Source organism: Pogonomyrmex barbatus, unplaced genomic scaffold (genome assembly GCF_055798465.1).
Source record: "Pogonomyrmex barbatus isolate J1 unplaced genomic scaffold, ASM5579846v1 scaffold6, whole genome shotgun sequence".
NCBI classification, from domain to species: domain Eukaryota; kingdom Metazoa; phylum Arthropoda; class Insecta; order Hymenoptera; family Formicidae; genus Pogonomyrmex; species Pogonomyrmex barbatus.
The window spans coordinates 2,999,289-3,022,950 of NW_028297160.1; the positions used below are offsets into that span (position 1 = coordinate 2,999,289).

At 35.7% G+C, this 23,662-nt stretch overlaps 3 protein-coding genes and 1 long non-coding RNA gene across 12 annotated transcripts; 2 read left to right on the forward strand and 2 right to left on the reverse strand.

The window, feature by feature from the left end:
• Positions 1-328: 328 nt before the first annotated feature.
• On the reverse strand, positions 329-13,591 carry LOC105427958 (uncharacterized). 3 transcript variants are annotated; one of them, XM_011639964.2, is made up of 5 exons: positions 13,449-13,591; positions 2,654-2,726; positions 2,418-2,579; positions 2,055-2,208; positions 329-954 (listed from the first exon to the last, which is right to left on the reverse strand). In XM_011639964.2, exons 2-5 carry the CDS (start codon positions 2,723-2,725, stop codon positions 839-841), a joined length of 504 nt encoding a protein of 167 aa, XP_011638266.1. In that variant the 5' UTR covers position 2,726; positions 13,449-13,591; the 3' UTR covers positions 329-838. The 3 variants fall into 3 exon arrangements, with proteins under 3 accessions (XP_011638266.1, XP_011638265.1, XP_011638268.1); XM_011639963.2 differs by lacking the exon at positions 13,449-13,591 and adding an exon at positions 7,258-7,416; XM_011639966.3 differs by lacking the exon at positions 13,449-13,591 and adding an exon at positions 7,068-7,214.
• On the forward strand, positions 7,654-14,868 carry LOC105427957 (uncharacterized). 5 transcript variants are annotated; one of them, XM_089082320.1, is made up of 4 exons: positions 7,654-7,723; positions 8,946-10,747; positions 10,869-11,120; positions 11,240-14,868. In XM_089082320.1, the coding sequence occupies exons 2-4, from the start codon at positions 10,720-10,722 to the stop codon at positions 14,866-14,868; spliced, it is 3,909 nt and encodes a 1,302-aa protein (XP_088938446.1). In that variant the 5' UTR covers positions 7,654-7,723; positions 8,946-10,719. The 5 variants fall into 5 exon arrangements, with proteins under 5 accessions (XP_088938446.1, XP_025074239.2, XP_088938447.1 ...); XM_025218454.2 differs by lacking the exon at positions 7,654-7,723 and having other exon boundaries at positions 7,844-10,747; XM_089082321.1 differs by lacking the exon at positions 7,654-7,723 and having other exon boundaries at positions 7,844-9,101.
• A 22-nt stretch (positions 14,869-14,890) lies between these two features.
• LOC105427960 (dopaminechrome tautomerase-like) lies at positions 14,891-23,415 on the reverse strand. 3 transcript variants are annotated; one of them, XM_011639969.2, is made up of 6 exons: positions 23,350-23,415; positions 20,422-20,650; positions 18,487-18,644; positions 17,967-18,263; positions 17,288-17,537; positions 14,891-16,533 (listed from the first exon to the last, which is right to left on the reverse strand). In XM_011639969.2, the coding sequence occupies exons 2-6, from the start codon at positions 20,627-20,629 to the stop codon at positions 15,596-15,598; spliced, it is 1,851 nt and encodes a 616-aa protein (XP_011638271.2). In that variant the 5' UTR covers positions 20,630-20,650; positions 23,350-23,415; the 3' UTR covers positions 14,891-15,595. The 3 variants fall into 3 exon arrangements, with proteins under 3 accessions (XP_011638271.2, XP_088938450.1, XP_088938451.1); XM_089082324.1 differs by having other exon boundaries at positions 20,422-20,636; positions 23,350-23,391; XM_089082325.1 differs by lacking the exons at positions 20,422-20,650; positions 23,350-23,415 and adding an exon at positions 19,114-19,219.
• LOC148935096 (uncharacterized) lies at positions 19,684-21,501 on the forward strand. Its single transcript, XR_016140583.1, has 2 exons — positions 19,684-19,921; positions 20,343-21,501. It is a non-coding gene; the product is annotated as an uncharacterized LOC148935096 (long non-coding RNA).
• Positions 23,416-23,662: the final 247 nt, after the last annotated feature.

The following is a 23,662-nucleotide window of genomic DNA, read 5'->3' on the forward strand; positions in this document are numbered from 1 at the left end:
TTATCGATAGCTTCTTGATTCATTAATCATCTATCTCAAGTTTATCAAATAACACAACGTTCAAAATTAGGACATAAGACGTTTTAAACATCTTTACAAGAAATGTCTTACAGACGTTTTGTGTCCTGATTTTGGACTTTATGTTGTATCTATATGTATCTAAAATTTTAATTATAATGTCTAAAATAAAAGTGATAACTTATAATAATGCCATTTGTTATTTAATTAATAGCATACAAAAGCGTGTTTTTTGATTACAACTTTTTGTTAATCATTGATTAATAATTGCACTTGGAATATTTGTCATTTCAGTTGCTCGAAAGCAGAATTCTTCAAAATTACGGGAGTATTTATTCATCAGATAAAATAGTTATAAACAATAGTTATAATAAATATAATCTAATGTAAATGTTCTAACTTATCTTTTATTTTACACAAATTATGTGGGATGTTCTATCGAAACATCCGGTCATGTAAATCGAAATATATCGTGCTTTGGTGAGAATATAAACTACGACAGGAATACCTTTATGATGTTATTATGATGTTAATAGATTTACAATGTACAAAAAGATACTTCCGCGTCGTTACTCGGGTAAATAATGACGGTGAAAAAGATAAGTTTTAGTCCGACATCATTTGGAGATACGATTATTGGCGAAAACAGCATGAACTATTGCAACTTGCAACCGATTGTAACAAAATGTCGTGGTCGACACGAATTTATGGGTGTTTTATACGAGTGGTAGCGATTGTTGCGGTCGTCACGCCGTTCTCCAGCCCACGATTGCTTCGCAGACAAGTTCCTGCAATCGTATCTACGCATTCAATCTTACCCTCACGCTCGCCGGTAATTGTACGGTTTTCCATAAGGACCCATTCTTTTACTCATCTTCTCAATCCTCAGTTGTTGATAATAACTATACACCACCAGCCACATGTACGTGTACACAACTGCAAAGAGTTGAAATGGCATTACAAGTTTTTATGTATTGATCTCACGAGTAGAAAAGAGTCATCGATATCGAAATACTATTTTGTTTTCGACTGTATCTGTTAAACAGAAATCAAAAATAAAATTTTGAAAATATAAATGCAAAGTCTCTTCTTTCAAATGGTACAATAATTTTTACAATATTGTTTCGAACTTTGAAATAATTAACTTTATTATAAGACAAGCGAAAATCAGTGTTTAAAAAATTGAGCTTCAAAGTGATATAACATGATAGATAATAATATCAGAGTTCAGAAGCATGAGCTTGTAACATTATTGATCGTAGATATATATTAAATATGAAAACATGACATTAAAAAAAAATATTAAATTATGTGAATTGATTAAATATGAAATAAATTAATAAACTGTGGAATAAAATATATATTTTTACATATTAAATAACACATTTTATAAAGTAAAATGTTAAGATTAAATATAAATAAAAGTACTCATATAGTTTATAATAAAAATTGAAGTCTTTTAAAAAAAATGTTAAAAGTGTTGCGCACTGTTAACAACGCCGATTCTTATTTACCCTTTTTTTCATTATTTTAACACCTTTGAACCCAGAATCATCTTTGTTAATACTTATAATTAATATTGTTTATGTAATTTATAAAAAAATGATAAAAATATTATTTTCATATTTAAAGAATTTGTTTTTAGCTAATTTTATATAAAAGCAATTCATAAATGAGTTTTCTTTCATTTCTTTCATTATCTAAGTAGAACATCAGCTTTTATCAGAATTGATAAAATATAATTCAATGTATAATTTCAAGAAATAAAGAGATCTTTAGAAGTCTTTCTAGAAGATATCTATGTATCAGTATTAGTGATTTTTCTCTAGAATTTTAAAATTTCTATCAATCTCTTTGATAAAAAATGGAATTATTAACTTGCTATATTAAAAACCAATTAATATTAACGAATCTTCATATGATTTTAATTATTTCTAGTTCTCGGAATGACAAATTAAAAAAAAATCATTTTTAAGATATATCTTTTAAATAATAAAAATTATATTGAAAATTTGTAATAATATTTAAATGCTTACCAACAGCAATTAGCCCGAAGACCAGCCAAAGAACACCGTTAAGAACTTCACTGTTTATGAAGAACATAATCGATGTATAAAGGACGCTCACAAGAAGGGCGACAGCCAACATAAGGCCCAGAACTACCCATGGAAGCATCATAAATGTATTTTTCTGTAAATCCAAATTATATTATATAAGACGGGATTTTTTACTATTAATTTAGGTTTTTTAAAAAATTCTATACAACAATTTTTCGGATATAGAAATTTTTTTAATTTACGACTTTTAGACATTGATATCTTTAAGTCTCTTCTGCGATTTAAATATTCATGTATGATATTTTATTGCTAGTTATATATAAAAATACTTAAAATACTTGCTCTTATAGCGCCAATTATAAGCAGCGTAGAGATCAGGATGGTCATGCAGAGGTTGATTGCGAAGATGATCTTTACAGCCGTCTTGTCTAAAATGTCGATGATTATCGTTTTCCATTCTACGTTCGCCGTAAAGATCAGGATCAAGGAAATCACGGCGAGGACCTACACGAAATAGATTTGCATAGTAAAATTGAATCAAAATATAAAAATGCATTAGAAATGAGTGTTGTACTTACGATACCACATACTCCGCTGAAGATTGTTCCCGTTTTCAGGGAACAACATCTGCAACAGGTTGTTAGCTGCATTCTAAAACGGAGAGAAAGCCAATTTTATCAGTCCATTAAATTAATAAATCATCTAAATAAACAAATATGTATTATTTGTAGGTATGAATCCATATATAAAATGAGATTCTGCAGTATATGTAACTCTTCATAAATTTTATATTAGATTCTGTAATCTTACAATGATTTTGACATCAAACATTAAATAAAATTGTATATATTTCTTTCCTTTTTTTTCCCTTTTATTAGATATTAAGATATTAAGATATATAGATGAAAAATTACTAGAATCGATATTCGTTAAAAAATAACTAAAATAAAACGAGAACGCCGTGAAGATCACCGTTTTGACTTTTTGAAACATCAACAAGCGAAGGGAAAATTGAAAAACTTCGCTTTTAAAATAACGGTATTGCTTCTTTTTACGGCTATCTCGAAGAGGATTGAAGTAGATCCGAATACGCTTTACATAATTCCGCCGGCACACCCGCACCTCGCCCATCGATGACGTGGTGGGTTACAGAATATTGGGCGATGATGCGACAGAACGATCCGCTCTCGTCGTTTCGTATCGCAACATCGCACGCGATATTAAGTCGTGTTATGCCGAGAATAAGGGAAATTTGGGTCATTGGCATGTGCCGCGCGCGCTCGCGTCTATTTTAGACACTTAAGCGAGTCGCGCGCTCGCCGTCGCTGACCTTCCTTCCGGAGTTTATTATTATTTCTCCAACATGCGGAGATCCAATATCCGGCGACGGATACATCCTCGCGTAGAATAAACCTGTAAGTCCCTAATTATAATATATAGTTATAAATAATTATTCTACCTATCATTTAAAATTGTAAATACCATCACTTTTTTAAGTAATTATTTTTTAAATCTTTGTATTCATTAATATCCATTTTTATCAACGTTAAAATCATCTCGGTTTAATTTACTCCTCATCTTTTTCTAGTTCTTGCAATTAAAATTAGAATTAAGCTTAGAATTAAAATTAAACCAAGATGATTAAAGTTAAGCTACATTGAAGTAGACATAAATCGCCACGTAATTTTCTTTTCCGTTTTGTCCAAACGAAGCGCTACAAACGAAAGTAGGCGTGTTTGGCTTGAAAAGTCCGATATTTCTTTACGTTTGTTTTCGGTCTGAGGTCGATTCGAGAAGCAAGATCACGCGGCCGCGGCCATCAGATTCGCTCGAGGTCTTTCGATCCTCAAAAGGAAACACGCCTCATGATCCTACGCCGTTTACTCGACGTAAAAAGCCACCGCATCACCATCGAATGATAACCGGTCGATTAAGATTACCTTGGTAGTTCACGGTAAATTGACGGCTGTACTTGACCGACACTCGAGAGCGTAGCTCGGAAAAAAAGCATCAGGCATTAAGAGGCTTCAATGTCCTACCTTGGTCGATCTTGATTCATAACGAGAGAAGGGAGAAAAATTGGAGAACGTTTCTTTGAGTCTTTTGTAAGATGAGCCTCGAAAGCCCAAAGCAAATGTATTAAATGGCGTGAAGTATCGCATCGGTTTCGGACATTAAATAAAAAAATATGGAACAATTAAATGATACGGTTAGTGACGGCGCTGAGAATCGCTTCAGGCGATGTCGGATCAGAACGAAGAATTTTCTAAGCCCAGCTAAACCGGTTTTGTTGACGAACAGTCAGTTTCGTGTTGTAAACGTTTTGCATGTATTTTCTCACTTCTCTATCGCTTATAATTAGCGATGACCAACGTCAGTATTATTATTAAACGATTTTTGACATTTCGCTGCGACGAATACGATCTTGAGAAGAAATCGAAGCGACGATCTGCCAGAGAAATAATCACGAAAATAACGAATCCGAATTTTTCGTGTAACAACATTTTTCATGTAAAAGCTTCTGATTACCGTTATAATGTGCGAGTAATAAATTAAAATTAAATATGATTAAAATTGAATTGAATTAAACTAAATTAAAATTAAATTTCGTTAAATAATGTAGCGCATAGTTGGGTGCTCTTGTTAATAGATAAAACTGCTGCTGGTAAATGCATCCCGGAAGAACGCATCATGCGCCGCTGAAACGCGCGATTCTATCCGACTTGCGCAAAAAGAGATTGCGTCACCGCACAAGAGATCACTGTGAAGCGCGGGGATCCCTTTTCTAAAGAGAGCAAGCGTTCTAAATGTCGGTATTATACAGTGTACTTCAAGCTCTCGCGATAAAAGAGCATTTACGCAATCGTTTCGAAGGCATTGATTATTAATGATACAAGTATCAATTACGAAAGTAGAAAATATACATACGTGTTTACATTAATAGACTAATTTATGAATTTGCGTAGGCTCGCGTAAATTATTAATTAACAATAATAGAACACGTACGTTCCTTCAGATGAATGAATTGACTAACTTCAGCTTTAATTATGTGCATTTTAAAATATTATTTTACATATTTATACATTTTACCTTAATATTTCATTTTAATTCGTACAAATTAACATGTAAATTATTAATTAACAATAATTAGCATGCATATTCTAGAAGGTTAAATTGATTAATCTAATTCTAATTTTAATATTCACATTTCAAAATTATTATATATTTTACATATTTTGTAGAAACTAATGCGTATATATATATATTAGTATAATTTATATTATGCTTACTTGTACATTAATAGATACACTAATAAGCGAAGTGATATCTAATGACACTTTGCATTTTCAAATGCACACGATGACGTCAAATATTTGTCATGCTCAGAATATGCATTTACAAATATTACATGATGGCGAAGACAACGAAAAATTCTTGCGGAAACCAGCATCGCGATCGATGCGAGTACGATTAGTGCGTTACACGCGGAATTGATGTTAAATTTAGGCGGTGAGTAAGACACGCGCAAAAAAAAAACGCACGTTAAAAATATACAATGTACCATTCGATCAGTCTGTTAAATGGGCCGATATCGGTTTTCTTGACCCAGATACGGCAATTAATGAGAAACGAGAGGGAAGGGCGTCCCATCGAGATATTTCGCGTGCGCTCCATTCGATAACCAATTAATATAAGAAAAGGGGTGCGGTCTTCCAAGAGAAGCAAAGAACGAAGGAGGTCGATATTGTATGACGAACAAAGTAAGGTCATCTTGGAAGTTCTTTTATATCGATCGACAGCACGCACATCCAAGAAAAATAAAGGGAGAAATAAATCGATTTGGTTTTCTATGCAGACGGCTGAGGATATTATTGAAAATAACAGCAAAATCGATGATTTTATAAGCTCGATCGGATTTATCGCGAGTCTCGAAAGATCTCGCTGATGATGTCAATAAGCCATCGTGATTCTGCAAAATATTCATAAAAGTCGTCTCGTGTCGTCGGTGTTTACAGACGCGAGGAAAACGACAACATCGAGTGATTTCTCGTGAAGCATCCACGTATGAAAAATACATCGTCGTGACATGTCACGTGTATTTGCGAAGCGCATTTATGTAAATGTCTTGCTATGCGAAATCGCACGAATGTCTTATTTTTATGCCTCAGACACGACGAACTTACGGTCTTCTTTTACCTCTCGCGCTAAAATATGATTTCCTGTGTTTTACGAAAGAATATTTTTACGAAAGAATATCTTCGGAACTCGATTCGGCATTTTGAAACATCAAAACCATGCTTTTTCTTCGCATGATATTTATAGCTATTTTTATTAGAAGATATAACAATATATATTATTTCAGTAATTTTAAAATTACAGAGATAAAATTAATAAAATTAAATTAATTAATAATTTTAGATAATTTGGAGATAACAATGGTATTATACGAAAAATCTAAATCTACATAAACGCAATATTTAGAGATATATAACAATCTAATAAATTATTTTAAGAGCAATTCTGTTAAATTAATAATAATATTTTAAACGATCTAGAAATAGAAATAGAAATCTTATAATTATAGCAAAAATCAAAATTTTCGTAAATACATTGTATTTATTAATTAAAATATATAACAGTATGATAAATTATCTCATCAACTATAATTTTATTAAATCAATAATTTTAAATACTTTCAAGGTAGAAATTGTGTAATAATAGCAAGAATCAAAGTCTACGTAAACACAAAATATTCTTAGTTATTTTTATTAATTAGGATACATGATAGTATCTTAATTGTAATGTCATTAACTAATATTTTTAAGTGATTTGAAGGTAGTACCATACAATTTTCTAGTAAAAATCGAAATCTGCATGAGCACAATGGCTCGACCATCACGGACTATTACAGCACTGTAAAATGTTCTATGAATGATCGGTTACATCACCATCGTGCCACCTTGTTTATCGTCACCATTTGCATTCTGTTACCTTTGTCATCGACAATTTTTAGCGTTCACCGTCAAGTGATCGTTTCAATTGAAAGAAAACATTAGTATCATATCATCGAGCACTTGGACCCGCTGATAACGCAAGCAACCGTCAGCGGATGCTAAATGTCACCGATCCGCGGAGGAAAAGGTATCGGCGATATTACGCGGCTGCGAGGCTCCGTACTCACTTTTTCTCGAAGTGCGCGGGATTTTCTCTCTTTTCCCTCGAGATCGATCGCGCAGGTGCACCGACGTGGTGCGTGCCGACTTAAGAAAACGGACGCGGATGCTGCACACGAGGCGAGATGTGACTTGACGCGGAGACGCGGCGACGAGAAGGAAAGAGAGAGAGAGAGAGAGAAAGAGAGAGAGAGAGAGAGAGAGAGAGAGAGAGAGAGAGAGAGAGAGAGAGAGAGAGAGAGAGAGAGAGAGAGAGAGAGAGAGAGAGAGAGAGATGTGACTTGACGAGACGACGACGGCGAGGACGGGACGGAGGAGATCGCGCACGCAGAGGTCCAGCGCACACGCGCGCGCGTTCCGCTCGCAATAGGAGATGACCAGAAACTGTGCCAAGAACAGTGCCGCGGCGGCCGCGCCAAACCGCGATGTGGCATACACCTACGATACGCCGTTACACCTACATCGGTGCTCCGGGTATATACCAACGCGCCGCCGTGGAAACCTACACGCGGCGCCCCGCTTGCGTGCCGCCTCGCGTGCGCTACCGCGTCTTACGCGGAGCGCGACGCGAGATGCGAGAGGAGGGCTCCGCGCGGCCTCCTCCGCGCTTTTTTTCATTATAATCGAGAGATGTGCCTTCTACGAGACTTGTGTATCTACGCCGCCGAGGAGGTGTCCCGCGCGCGCCCCTGGGCTCGATCGTGACAAGCCGAGGATACATCTCGTCGCGCGCGCTTCTTCCTTCCCTCTCCCCCCCCCCCCCACCCCCCCTCCTCCGGGAAAGCGTTTTGCGCGACTTTCCGCGACTTTCCACGTGTCCGTTGGACACATCGGCGCGCACCTTGACACGGTCGTTAACGTCGAGAAGTCGAGGCTACGACGTATGGCTCTTACTCTGAATCTCTTGTTGAACGTGAAATCGAGAACTTATCTTATATTTGTACCTCAGTCACGGTAACTCGCGGCCTTCTTTTATCTCCCGTGTTAAAACGCGCTTCTCTGTGCTTTTCATAAAGGAATAATATCTTCGGAACTCGCGACAATATTTTGAAATATCATCTAAACTGTAAGGCCCTGCGCCCAACGAAGGAAATATTAGGAATAGGAATAAATATTAAATTTTAAAAATAAATAAATTCCGAATAAAAATTAATAAACGTGACGCACAATGCATACGAGTGTAAGATATGATTATATTTATTTATATCCATTGTGCGTTATATTTAATTTTTATTCTGAATTTTCATTTTCAAATATTTATTCCCGTTTTTAATATTTGTTCTATTGTGCGTAGAGTTTTGAAGTTTCATATGATACTGTTTTTGCGAATATCGAAGAATATGTCTCGTTTTGATTTGTTTGAGAAGATCTCTCTTGTGTATGCCCTATATATACGTGAAAACTTAGTCACCGCTATAGTCACCGCTACGCGTTCCGAAATGAAATAGAACGAGAGACTCGCGAGATACTCCACCACGCGCTTGCAGGGTCAAGAACGGAGTAAACGTTTCTGCGTTCTTAGAAATATGACCGAATATAACATTAATTAACACGGGAACACGTGATACGCCCAAGATTGTACTGTGGAAAGCGTAAATCGAGTGACACGTGCTCTTTTCTATCCGTTCCTATCCGCGAAACGTGATTTATCGAGAGCGTATAATTACGTATGTATATACGTTCTGTTACGCCACAGCGTAATTTTCCCAGCGTGATAGGTGCCTGAAGAAAGAATCGCGAGACTGAGTCGAGGCACTTGCACCAATGTGCTCGCTAGTTTGCGCACGTTGGGTGACCTCGAGATAACATCGCGATGAACTGACTGACATTGCCGCTATATTTGCGCGCATAGGTAATGAGCGATTTAACAGACGATGACGACGATTTCGTATCACTGAAATAAGAACATTCTCCCTCGATTCGCTTCAGCAATTCCAAAGCAACTGACTTTCCACGTGCATATATATATTTGTAGCCTTTTTTTGTTGATAAAATGTGTTATTACATCTATCTATCTAGCTGTGAAAGTAAAGTTTCTTGCAATGTTTATGCCGAAATCGAGAATAAGTAATACAATAATTGAATCCAATTTAACGCGAGGAATCTGTTCTCCAATCTAATCTAGAATCATGATCCGTTACAGTTGTGTAAAATGACTGTGAAAAGGAACATTGCAAAGGAGTATATTAGCTCTTTAGTAGTAATAGCATTTTCGAAAGATATAGGTTTAAATAATTCGAAAACTTCATTCTTTTTCATTAGATATTACACAAAAATATAATTTAAATATTAAAAAAGTATAATTTTAGGTATCTGAAAAAAATTAAAATAAGTAGCAAGTTAAGAATAATAATAATAATAATGATGATGATAATTAATAATTGATTTGGTTAAGTTAATAGCTAATAATTAATAGTTAAGTTAATTAATAGTTAATAATTAATAGTTATGTTCAATAAAAACTCTAATTCTGAAATTCTAAAATTTTTGAAAAAATTTGGTTTAAAATAGTAGAATAGTAAGTAAAAAATTGTGATTATAATTAATAATATAGTGAATTATCTTGTTTGAAATTATCTTGATACAGAAGTGTTAAACCAGTTGCAGAGTTTCAGGCACAAGTTGCGTTACTTTTATTGAGCAAAGACCAATAATATGCTTTCCTTATTCAGTAAATAGAATTTTTTATCTTTTTAATTTTGGATTTTTTAAATCTAAGATTTAAGTCCGAATAAAAAAATCTTTAAAAATTTAATATTTTGTTTTCAATATATTAAAATGAAGAAAAAGAAACATCGAAATTTTGTACATCTATGGCGAGCGAACATGCAGTTGTTCCGTCTACTTAACCTGACAGGTTAAGTAGACTATTTTTATTACAAACATATTTATTAAATTGAAAAAATTCAAAATTGAAAAGTTCAAATTGAGGATGATTTTACGGATAAAAAATACGCATGCGGTCAAATTAGTTTCGGAACACACGCAACATCCACATACGCAATGTTTGATTTTGTGTTTGAGTTACAAATATTATTGATAAATGTTGTAGGCTTGGTAAGTATAGGCTTTCAATAAAGCCAGTACGACTTACAACAACATCTCGTAGAGTTTAAATAAAAATCGAGAACTCAAATTCTTTTACAATGATATAAAAATCATGAAGGTTAATTTCAATACATATTTTTTAATTATATACATTACAATAATTATAAATTTGTCTAAATTATATATTTTTATATATATTTTAATTAATTAAATTATTTATAAATAAAACTTTACGTGTGATATATATATCATAAAAAAATATATCAAGGACTTTACATTCGTGCATTGAAATCTCGACACTAATTTCAAATGAAATATTACATCATTTTCTCAAGGTCGGTAGCACTCGGAACTGGCTGAAATGGGATCGGCAGCTGGAGAAGATCTCAAATTTCTCTGTTTTGCAATTCGACAATTTAGAAATGAACAATATCGACTGGCTTAAGACGAGTTAGCACTCTATCCTATATACTCGATATAAAAACATATTTCCTATCATGTATTATACTGATATTTTCTTAGAAATATTTTTGCCATAAAAGTAAGAGTTAAACATGTAAAATTTCTCTAGTTTTATCATGGATTGATGTTACTCGGTTTATCATCGATCGCGTTTTGCTTTTCGCATACGTGGCTAACATATACACGCTAGTGACACGAAACCGGCAGAATCTGCTTATCTTTTGGATGGTGCTCAGCTTTCTTGAAAACATCGTTTTAGAAATCGTCGTGATTGTCATCACTTTCTTGCTGTGGCACAAGAAAAGCGACGTCTCGACGTCGCGCCTCGTTGAGTTTATCGCGGAAAAAACGATATGTCTAGGTAAGTGAACGGAAATGGAATTAATCAGGGACACAATTCTAGCACGCTTCTAGGCATGAAGAACATTCTTATTTAAATGAGTTCTCTATTAAAAAAAAAAATTATTGTTATCGTTGCAGTGTTCTCGATTTACAAGTGGTGCATGACCCTCAAGTGGTACATGCAGCTGCGGACGCTAAAAAAAATCCACAGATTTACGATGATCGCACGGAGAAGTATCGCGACTATCACCAATGTTCCCGGTAGAGTCGGTCGCTCTTTGGATGACGAGTGTCTCGGAGCAGCGATAGTTAGACGAGGCAAATACGCAAGTTTGTTGAATCTGGACAGATTCTCCGCGGAGTCGCCCAGCAGAGCGTACTTCAAGTCCTTGACGACTCTGATCACCGATGACATTCGCGATCCGAACGATGTGAACGATTACGATTCGGACGCCAACGACTTGAGCGTGGCTGAAAAGTCAATGAAGATGTTGAATGTAACCGCGGAGGATGTGATGGATGCGCGTGCGAGGATACAGGAACGATTCTATTGGGAGGAACAAGGCGCGAAGACACCTGAAGCAATAGAAGAAGTAATGGCACAGTTTTCTTTGGGAAAGGATAGAGAAGAAATGATTGATTCATCGGAAAATGAAAAAATGGCAAAAAATGACTTAAAAAAAACTCACGTTTTGAGGGAGGAAGACATTAAAGGATCGGAAAATCTTCCGATGATGAAAGAAGAACAAAAGGATGACAAAATTGTCTCAGTTGACAAAAAGAAACAGATTTTGATTGGAAATCAGAAAAATGTTCCATTGATAAAAAAAGAAGTCGATATCGATAAAGTAGATGATCATACAAAATTAACAGAATCTTATAGGACACAAAAGGAAGAAAGTAAGAAGATAAAAGGAGTCGCAAAAGTTGTGCAATGTCCTTCATTTCAGAGTAAGAACGCGAGAAATATGGAGATAAAGCCATGTGCCTCTCTAATAAGAAAATTAGAAGAGAAGCTCTGTTCCATTCCTGTAAATCAGCAAGAGAAATGGATCGATCGAGTTGATCGGAGGAAACATCCTTACCAAGTTAACATGCTATTAACGCCAGCTTTAAGCGCAAATAAGAAGGAGCGTCACAAAGATTCGAAAATATCATGTACGTGCCATCGTGCCTTGCGCAACGCTTCGGGAAACGGGAAACACGCGCGATCAATTGAGATTAATGGTAGAAATGTTGAATACGATATTAATAAGAAGGAATTTAGGTCCTTTACGCCTATCGTCAATACGCGGAGGAGCAGAGTTGAGAAATCAACGCTCAAATATTCAGAAGCGTATCGTTTAAAGAAGCAAATCCAGAAATGTGAGGAAGCTCGCGGGAAGCAATCGATTACCTGGGAAAGTAAGTCTTCAGCTCAAACTGCACATCCCTCGGGATACGCGAGGGACGTCCTCGATGGATCTGATAAATTGTCCGTTTATAGAAAGAGCGTTCAGACTGAAACGACTTGTAATGAGTCGAGCGATTATTTGACGACGCAATATAGGTTGAGACGTGAACAGGTGCGAAGTAGACGATCGGTCTTGCGTTCCATGGCATCGTTTAGAGAAAAAAATTACGCGGAATGTAAGGCGCACGAGACAGAGGTGAAAGCTTTAGAGACCTGCGATAATTTTAGATTGGGGGAAATTAAAGGAGAGACGAAAGCGAGAAAAGGCCGCGATCCGCTGCCGGCGAATCGCAAACTGTCGATCGAGGAACGCGAAGCGATAGAACTGAGAGCTTTAAGGGCCTACAACGAGCTTACTTTGTTGGAAGATAAGAGACAGTTGGAAGAGAGAAAGGAGCGCGATTCTTCGCTGAATTACGAACGATTAACGCGGGAGTCCGAGACGAATCCGAAAGGATCGGAGATGAAAGTTCTAAAAACTTACAATAATCTTACCTTGGAAGATGAAAAAGGGACGGGAAGAGTGGGAGGGTACAATTTGTCGCCGAGTAACAACAAACGATCGGTCGACGAGCCGAGTACTTTGAGAGTTCGTAACGAGCTTGTACAGTCGGCGAGCGAGAGAGAGTTGCAGACTGGGAGAAAACGCGATTCATCGAGAGACGAAACGCATTCGGAATACGAGGAGCATGTCGAAACTCCAGCGAGTACCTCTAATCGTCTTTCGATAGCCAGCCACGAGAGTACCGCGATTCGCTCGTCCGGAACAACACGTCAGAACAGCAGCTTCGGTCCGAACGATCGTTGCGCAAGACAGACGCGTATGTCACTGAACCTCAGGGAGATCACGAGGAACATCGAGTGGACCCTTCATCCGGGAGGTATCGTACTCACCAACAAGAACCTGTACGGATGCCAATTCTTGGAGAACGAGAGATTTCGAGGGAGCCATGAGCGCGACATTGTCGACGACAACACCGCTAGCATGTTGCACAGCGCTTTCTTCTTCAAACCCGAGATCATCCGGCGAATTTTCCGACGCGATCAAACGAGAATCGGCGAGTCCCTCCCGAGCTTTCCGACATCCCTTCGGATGGACCTCGACGCGGGCTTCGTCTGTCGGATGAATAACGAGATGATTGTACGCGATAGGAACTCATTGTTCAATTACAGTCTCGAGCGAATGATGGGAAACGATCGAAACGGTCGCGATTTAATGCTTCCCAACGTTAATGGCGATACTGAAGGCGATATTGAATATGGCTACGACCTATGTATAATATTCATTGATCAAGAGCAGACACCAAGCGAGGAAACTGTGATAGAGGATTCGGCTGTTGAATCTCAGGAAGACGCACACTCCACTATTGAAAATCCAACGACGAATATTATATTTGACGAAAATTACAATCGCATAGATAACGCGATGAATAATAATATGCCAATTCAATCGATTAGCGATGAATTAAAAAACTTTGAAATGTCGGAAAGAAGTATACCCAATGATGAAGAAAATAATAACGTCGATCGTGATAAAAGTTTGTCGCATATAAATGCGGATAATGTAATCTATGAAATTGAACCAATTTTAGATTCAAATGATAATTGTTCAGATAATGTAAATGTTACAACATATGTTAATTCGGTAGAACAATTAAATATTTTGAAAGATAAAGATGAAATTTGCGAGAATAATTTAGCCTTCAAAAATAATGCTGACAATGCCACATCGCAATTATTAGATAACAACGACAACAATAATAATGGACAATTAGATTCGTTTGTTAATAAAACTGAGAAAAATATGTTTAATAACATTTTTAAGAATTTTTCGACATTATCTTTATCCGATCCATCGTCCGATCCACTTATCGAGTCAGATAATTGTCATACATTAAGATTAAATGATGAAGAGCTTCAAAAAGTGACACAATCTTCAGATAGTGAAGTTACATTGAAAGAACAAAAAAACAAATCAATATTAGATTCAAAAATTACGAATTACGATACAATTTCTCAATTTCAAGATGTTGAAACTTTAAGATTAGAAACCACAATGCAAGACGTAAAGAGTAAAACTGAAGATAGAAATGTTTATGAGAAGGCAGATGTAATTTTGCCGGAAAAAGTATTCAAGATGCATTCAGACGATAAACTTGAGCGAGATGATAGTTTTTATTTCACGTATAAGAAAGATGATGATCTAGGAACGCCGATTTCATTAGAGGAAGGCAGTTTGATGGAGGAATTTTTAAGTGATTCCGAATCTCTGGGTACGCCTTCCAATCTTTATTGTGCACATTCTCAAGTATAAAAACTGTTTGTGTATTATATAAATATCAAATCTTGAAATAATTTAACATTGTATAATTTATCCAAAGATTACTTTACATGATATAAAAAAAATTATATTAATAAATAATTACAAATTTACATAATTTTTCTAATTTTCATTATTAATTACAAATGCACATGTTTTATGATTTATTAATTTATACATTAGTTCTAAAATAATTTTTTTTGTTGTAACAATATTCAAAAAAATTATTGATAAATTTATGAAGTTATCGTAAATCAATATTACACGCGATATAATAAATTTCAAATTTTCTATTTTTCTAATATTACGACTTTATATATCTAAAAAAAGTTTTATACAAATATTGTTGTGTATGTACAGAATATGTTTATACTAAAAAATTTACATATGATAGTCTAATCATTGGTAACTCAGAAGATTGCACTGTTATAACAATATTTAAATAATATTCTTGTGCTAAACAATACATATTTAATATTATACAAATATGTTTACTAAATTATTTAATTTATCATATTTTATAATCGGAGATAATTAGGAGTGTAATAAATAAATGGAATAAATTAAAAAGAAAAAGATTTTCCTCAACTCAATGTTCAATATTTTAATGTTGGAGATTCCAATGTTTAGACTTTAAAATAGAGGCTTTTTGATATCGAAGAGAGAAATCTGATGAATTAAAGTATTAATTTAACACGGCGAAGTCGTGTGAGTCGAATTTTCAGCAAGTATCGTCGAGGCCAGGATCCGTGTTAGGAACTACATAATTAGGATCGCAGACGGTATCCCTAACAGCTTCCTTAACGTTCGCCTTGAACACCCTATAATTAATATTCCCACTATTCAGCGTCCCGTATAAATACATCGGCAATCGATTTGAGAGCAGCCACACACTTTGATCCGGCTCGTGGTCCACTTTAATATCGTTCGGGAACACCAAGGACTCGTTGCTAGTCCCAATCACTCTCAGGTTCTGCGGTATGTACTCCTTTCTGGTGTCCCAGCACCATACGGAGTCTCTGGTGACCATGTTGAAGAACATGATGCCGTTCCTGTCGATGGCGGACCCGGAGGAGTGGCCATAGTCCTTGGCTCTTGGTTTCCCGACGGGCATGAATTTCTCCATGTTATAATCCGCGGTTTGCTTATCCCTGAAGATCGATGTGGACACGGCGAACTCTCGGAAGCTGGACATCGGATGGAAAAATAGCGTTCTGTCGTCGTGAACATCCAGGGGGCTTAGCGCTATTCCGAACAGTCCGTCGGTCCACTGGAACTTTATACCATGCAACTCGTACCTGGCTGCCAGGGGGTCAGGATAGAAAAAGGGATGCTCTACCCTGAAGGTGGAGTCCTTGAAGAAATCGTACACCACGATACCGTATCGCCAAACGTCAGCCAAATAGGCCACCGCGGAGCCGCAATCGTTTCTGATATCCACCGCGATGTTGATATATAGAGAGTCCTGCTTGATCTGTTCGTCCGGCAAGGTATACTTTCTGATCAGGGTGTCGGTGCGAAGATCGAAGATGAATATGGCGGGCGGACAGACCTGCTTGGATCTTTTGGCGAGTTCCGTTTTGCCAGAGTCGAGGACCCACAACCGATCGCATTCATCTACCTGAACTCGAAAGACTGACGTTAAACTCGCGCAGTTTCCTGAAACGAGACAGAATGAGCAGATAAGGCGAATCTGTAGATAACATTTAGATAGAATTAGATTTCGCGGAAAATTCTCGTGTATCTTTAGCAATATATGTTTTTTCAAATTGATTTTATAATTTTTTTTTTACTTTTCTATTATTTATTTCTATTTGTTTGTTTGTAGTTTACTGATTTGTTCTCTCTTTTACGTGACGTTATAAATTAAATAGATCTTAATGCCTTGTTTCTCTCGTCAAACAGGAAATGCTGAGATGAGTTCGTTTGTTATCGCAGATAATTTGTGAGAAATCCATTTACTTGGTTTCCGCGCTTTCCCGATTGCGTGAAAATAATATTATTGTTTCTTATATTCCCAGATATTTTACATCTTAATGACTTAATTTACCGTTCTCGCAGATGTGCGCAAGTAGTTTTTCTTATCGGAATTTAAACTGTAATCTAAAACTGTGCTTAGATTATTAAATAAAAGCATTTTTTCTAAATTTTTAATGAATATTTTAGATCACTTTTATCTTTTAGTTAAATTTGAATTTATAAAATAATATTCAGCGGAAGCAATTTATAAAATAATATTCAATAATATTCAAAATAATATTAATCATATTTGAAAGACTCTATTAACTTTACGGCGTTGAGCGCTAAGATAATTATTATGATAATTTACTATCAAGAGCCACATGCATATTTAAGGTCTCAAAATAAGATCTTGAAGAAAAAAAAAACGATAGAGAATTAACATAAATATAACCTGGCTGATGCCAGTGCCAGTTAGGGTACGGTTTTAATTTCGGGCTCTTTGTCTTAGAATGTCTGGGCACAGTAGCCAGAGTCGCCGGCATGCCAGCCTTCCATTTTGGCAGAGTGATGAAGACTTTATCACGCCAAACGTCCAGGCCCAAGGGCAAGTTATTCTCCGCGATATAATCGCCCTCAAATATAGCGTTGTCTCGCGCATCGATGCTGTCGAACTCGAAGTCAATCGTGGACCAAGCGTATACCTATTAAAAATGGCGATCCGTAAAGTATACTTATTAAATAATTCGTACAGTACATACATCAGGCATCTCAAATTGATTGAGAATTGATGCAAATTATTATTAGCAAACATCATTTCAATTCCATGAAACAATTTTCTATAATGGGAACCCGGGAAATCTTATAATCATAATATGTGCAATAAATTAAATGTGACATTTAAATACGACATATAAAAAGGCTTATATAAAATTACTGATAAAAATAATTAATAAAAATGATTATTTCTACATAAATAAAATTCTGCCTGTTAACATAAATTATTCATTATTTAAATTACATTGAATCATTCGAGTGGATCTTTTTGCTACCGATATCAAAAAATTGCCAATAAAGATATTGCGAAATCTTGAACACTTTCGTCTAAATTTGCAACAAAAAGTTCCACATACTAATTCCATAGCGGGACCGACGTAATCATCGATGATGCGTCCCGGCTCGAAACCGTCGCCGAAGTTATTGAAGTCCAATTGATTAATCAAGTGAGGATCAGTTTGGAATATACTGATAGCTCTCCCAATAGGTCTCGAAGGATCGCTTCTTCCTAGATTGGATGTAAGAACGCGATGCGGCGTCGATCCGTAAAGATTGCCCATGTTCGTCGATTTTTCCTCCGGCGGATTTCCGTGATTATCGCAATTCTGTGCCGTGCCGGCGTGTTCATCATAAGTACCTTTGTAATTGATATTCTATCGATGCACGACAAAATTTGAGATGAATTATTATTTTAAACTAACAATTCAATCTGTGTAACTTGTAAAAATATAAATGGTACTTGTCGTAAATAAATGGCCAAATATCTAATATCTCTTTCTATCTAATATATTTTATATTAGAAAATTTTAAGACAAAAAAATAGTAGAGTTTAATAATTTATAATTGACATTAAAATTATCTATGGGTGTTCTTTACATGCGTCGAAAATAATTGTGGAGTGGAAACGGATGGAGTCAATGGCAATGCGGGTGCTTGAAGTTTCCTGGACAGAAAAGTGGGACCCGTATAAGCCGCAAATTTTGGGTCAGCCAAGAGCGACATTGACAGCAACCATGGTATCATGCTCGTCATACCTACGAATAAAAAATTAGAATGTTCCTCTTGTGTAGTGAGATCTACATTAACGTCAGATTACGTCAAATTATTTATCGCGTCGTTATACGATTGCATTTTGTCGCGAGTCAATAAGGAGGATTATAAGATTAAATGGAAATGACTGAAAGGACGAGGCATTAAATGTTCTCAAGTACGATTATGGAAACTCAGTGAGATTTTCGCAGCGTCACATAGCCGACAACATGGTAATGTTATCTCCTTTATTGAGGTAAGTGGGTCTCACCGTTCGCGAGGCAAATCATCGGTATTCGATGGGGGCACCGCGTGCACGATTAACTGTTAATCGTCTGTCAGCACGTGATATATGATGCATAACGTACGAAAGCGCCACGTTATTCGCTGACATGAATATCGGGGGGGAGGGGAGCGGGGGGGGAGGGGCGAAAGCGATTTGCAATGATGAGTCCGCAACGTTTCTTTACTTACTTCGATGCGATGTAGCGGTCGTTCCTCCACGGCGTGTATTAATTTGGGACCCGGGGAGCTACTCGAGAGCGGCGTTTCAAACTCCGAGCTATCGCTCTCGCCCTAACGACGTACTGTCGGAGATGTCGGAGAACGCGAGGGAAGAAGACGAGTGCTCGAGATGGCACCATGGATGTTACGCGACTACCATATTCCACTATCCGGGTCGTAAGTGTGTCTTAGAATACTACGAAAGGAGAGAATGGCGAATCCCTTCTCCCGAAGATGATTTTCCCTCTCGTCCGTATTACGACTCCGGGCTCTAAGTCGCGGTATAGGTCATTGGTGGATGGGTTCATGGGAACTCGCGCATCTGCTCGAATAATGAATGCATCGCGAATGAGGATCGAGAGTATCAAAAGGGAACGTCCGTGGCTCCCCTTTTTATTCCTAGTTCCAATAAAACTCGATCGTGAACGGTCGATCGTAATGCTAAATCTTTCCCTATATCTGTTACAACACGTTTGCTGAAATCACTTCTCGAGCTACAGGCTTTGTTCTAATTTCTTACGACCGACCTATCGATTTTTTTTACGAAATAAGAATTCAGGAAGTTTAAAGATTGCGTTTCTATACATAAGCCCGAGGGAAGTGCATGGAACAGAAACAAAAGCATATAAAGACAACAGACCTCGTAAAAGATGAATACCATCCCGATGATTGCGCGAGCATTTTCTATGGAAGTCAGTCTACTTTATGGCACCAGTAATATAACACCATAATTACATTTTTACGAGGCGACATCAGGCGTTTCTTTTTGTTACTCCAGGTGAAACTCGTTTGAATTTTACAGCGTTGTAACAATGCGACTCCTGCGTTCGTCCGGAGTAATTCAATGCCTACGTCCTTACACGAAACGCGCGACGTTGTATCATTTTAACGCTCTGCTTAAAAAGCTTACAACTTTAATAAAAATATTACAATCTATTACTTTCTACTTTTAATTTTTGCAATGTAGAATCGCTTTTGATATTAAATGCCAGACGTGATTAAATAAAGCGTAATTTGTAGCTAACAAATAAGTTATACGATTACTGATTATAATTATTAACATTACGAGTAAAATATTTATAATTAAGATACATCAATAAATTATTTATTGCATGGAGAGAAGATAGCGCTATATAATTAGAAGTGTAATATTACTCTTAATTAGTGCCTAACATCTAATTTAATTATATTGAATTTAGGTGTCAAGTTAGGAATTAAGTAACGATTATTACGGGGTGCTGATTATAAATTTCACGCTGACATTTGAAGATCACTCACGATTTCTGTACGGCAAATCGTGTTGCTTTCTGTAGACCCGGAAATCATGTTGATGGTTCAGACTAGATTCATCCCTGGCGTTGCCGAAAGTATAATCAGGGGAGGCGTAGAAATAGCTGGATCGGCTCATTCTCTTCGGAGGCATCCACAATCGCCGGTGTGATAACCATCCGCTTCTCTCCACATCGTTGCTCCTTTTCCTCCTCATGGCATGTCTGGAAGTAAGTATCTGGTAGCCGCGAGCTCGGATTAAATACGAAAATGATTATTAAGTTGTCGGAGGAAAGTCGAGACCTTCGAGATGCAACGCTTATCTGTCGGTTAAACGTATTACGGCTACAGACGGATTATGAACGCCGTTTCTTTGATACATTACGCAAACGCTGAAAAAGCGAGTTGCAAATACTGTTATGTCAAATACGATTAATCCTCTTGTTAGCATAAAGATATTTACAAGCATGCGTGCGATGTGCGAAACCGTTGGATTAAGACACGATAAAAGTATAAAATGATATCTATAGTTTTTTACAAATGATAATTTTATTTATCCCAGGTAGCATCTGTTGATTTCACATGTTTTTTAAACATGTGTTATGTTTTATAAGCATAAAATATCGATAAGGAACGTTTTGATAAGAAATTATAATTTCCGAAACCATAATTTATAAGAATTTTTCACGTTTTTACTGATAAGAAAAATTAATCTTTTTAATTTAATTCGATTTTATATAATTAATGTAAGAAGCAAATATTTAATTGTGTGATATTATTTGTAACATTACAAAAATATGTACCACTTTGATATCTGTATACATAGATATATTTATTTCATTTATTTTTCGCAAAGCAAACTGTTAAAAAATTTCATAAATTTAACTTTTATAAAAAATTTTTAAAATAGATATAATTCTATAATTATAATTTTATTTTTTCTATAATTTCTATACATACATAATAATAATATGAATATATATTAATTAGAATAATATATTAAAAATTAAAAATTATGTCAAATTGTCCTTAAAACAAACAAAAAATTACAAAAAGTTGACACGTAATTGAAGCCAAAAAAAACAAAAATTTACAAGAAAATATTATATTACATATTTACAGTAACAGTTTTGACCCTGATTTAGTATTATTTAGTATTTGTTTCTTATCGATTTGAAAATCTTAAGAACTTTAATAATTTGTATTTGTATTTATTTAAAAATAATGATATCACATATTTTTAAAAAATATATATATAGAACTAGTGAATAATAATTAAGAATATATCTAGATACTGTTACTATTATATATATTTATTTGTCTATGTTATAAAAACAATATTAAATTAATTAAACTTTTTTAAAATTTGCATTTTTAATTCAAGATTTTTTTTTTTTAGAAATGATAAAATACACAAATATGGAGTGAATTGTAATTTCAATAATCCAACTGTCAGCGTACGCTTTTTCGCTCAGCAAAATGTTGCGATAATTGCGTCAATATGCCTCGATAATATCGCGGTTACGCACGCGGAATGTTATTTGGTACAAAAACATACTCCGTTAACAAATCCATAATTGGTTCCTGTACGCAATAGAAGAAAAGAGAAATTTCTAAATCCATATGCAATTAAATAGTTCATACATTACATATCCTCAAAAATTTTACAAATTAAGAAACTAAGAAAATTATATTAAAATTAATTTCTAAATTATAAGAATCTTTTAATTATATTAAAATTAATTTCTAAATTATAAGAATCTTATAATCTTAATTTATAAGTATCTTTAAAAATCAAGATAATCAAGATAACACTAGAGTTAGACATTCTACTAATGCTTTAAATAATAATTTTTTTTTTATTTTAATTAAAATAAATACTCGCAGTTTTTATCCAATATTTATCTGTTCACTGAAGCAATGTGGTTCTTCCGCTCTAATTACGCAAATGTCTTCACTGTTCCAGTTAAGGATTGTACCCTCTGTCTATCCGTTACGTCAAACAATGTGGAACTCTAATTTCTTCTTTCATTTATTTCAATTTCATGTCATAATATATTTCTAATTACCATAAATAATAATTATATATATGTAATATAATTAAAAAAATAATTCTTTTTTTTCTTCAATTCTTCTCAATTTTTTTTCTCTTCGTCTCTCTTCGCGCCAACTCGAGACTGAATTGAAAGAAATTTAACTCGCGCATATCGTTTAAATACGGTAAAGTATCAGCGGATTACAGCCGCAAGAACACGAGAGTTCTATGAAGCCTGCGATGCCATTACGATCATTGGTTCCACACGCGGCATACACACTTTTCTTCGATGACATGACATTTCGCGACTCAAGCTCATAGTCGTCGCGAAACAATCGCGCGTGCAAATTTTGCCTCTCTCTTTCTCTCTCTCTCTCTCTCTCTCTCTCTCTCTCTCTCTCTCTCTCTCTCTCTCTCCCCGTGTATTTGAATGCAACGGCGCAATTCACGCTAGCTGAAACAGCTTTGTTCCGATGACTCGTTCGGCAAGCGAAGCGAGACGCTCTTTTCGATTTTAGCATAAATGCCACTTTCCACCGGAGATTAGGAGTACTTTCCGCTTTCGCACTTACTTCCTCCTATGGGGCCGAGCATTTCATAAGCAGCATCGATACTCAGACACCGAGACCGATAATTAACAACTCAACGTTGAACTTATGAACGATGCGCACAATTACGGAAATTCACGCATCGTTGCGTCTCGCGACGACGTTTCGCAGCAATTATCATCATCTTCGCGCGATTATTGCTCTCGTAAGCTCGCGATAAACGATGAGTGATGAAGCGAATAAGTGAAGTATTACTGCGGTATTATTTTTTTTTACAGTCGTTACTACGATCTAATTATATGAAAAAAATTGATCTAATTGCTTGCAGCACGCGATTACAGTAATACGAGGTACCTGACTAGAGCAACACGTTGTTACTTCGATACTCCTGCAACGCGCACTGTATCTCTTCGTCAAAGTTTCGCGATATTTGTGCCCTTTTACCGCACACCCTCTCCGTTTAAGTCTGCACCGTGATTCGTTATTTCCTTCCGATTCAATGCATCGGCCAGTCACCGGCGAGGCGTTGCCACACCGAAGATAGATTATCCACATGATAATCTATCATAATAAACAATTACTTATGGTATAATTATTAAAAAAATATAATTACTAAGAAATATAATTTCTTAAAAGCAACTGACATTTTATCAATTCAACGTTTTCT

Bases quoted from the DNA above. Each gene is read 5' to 3' on its own strand.
- LOC105427957 (XM_089082320.1), top strand. From the start codon at position 10,720: ATGAACAATATCGACTGGCTTAAGACGA. The intron at 10,748-10,868 runs GTTAGCACTCTA...AAATTTCTCTAG, and splicing joins TATCGACTGGCTTAAGACGA to TTTTATCATGGATTGATGTT. The intron at 11,121-11,239 runs GTAAGTGAACGG...TTATCGTTGCAG, and splicing joins GGAAAAAACGATATGTCTAG to TGTTCTCGATTTACAAGTGG.
- LOC105427960 (XM_011639969.2), bottom strand. From the start codon at position 20,629: ATGAGGAGGAAAAGGAGCAACGATGTGGAGAGAAGCGGATGGTTATCA. The intron at 18,645-20,421 runs GTGAGTGATCTT...TTTTATTCGTAG, and splicing joins CGATTTGCCGTACAGAAATC to GTATGACGAGCATGATACCA. The intron at 18,264-18,486 runs GTAAAGAACACC...GTGCATCGATAG, and splicing joins CACAATTATTTTCGACGCAT to AATATCAATTACAAAGGTAC.
- LOC105427958 (XM_011639964.2), bottom strand. From the start codon at position 2,725: ATGCAGCTAACAACCTGTTGCAGATGTTGTTCCCTGAAAACGGGAACA. The intron at 2,209-2,417 runs GCAAGTATTTTA...TTGGATTTACAG, and splicing joins TTATAATTGGCGCTATAAGA to AAAAATACATTTATGATGCT. The intron at 955-2,054 runs GTAAGCATTTAA...AACTCTTTGCAG, and splicing joins CTTCGGGCTAATTGCTGTTG to TTGTGTACACGTACATGTGG.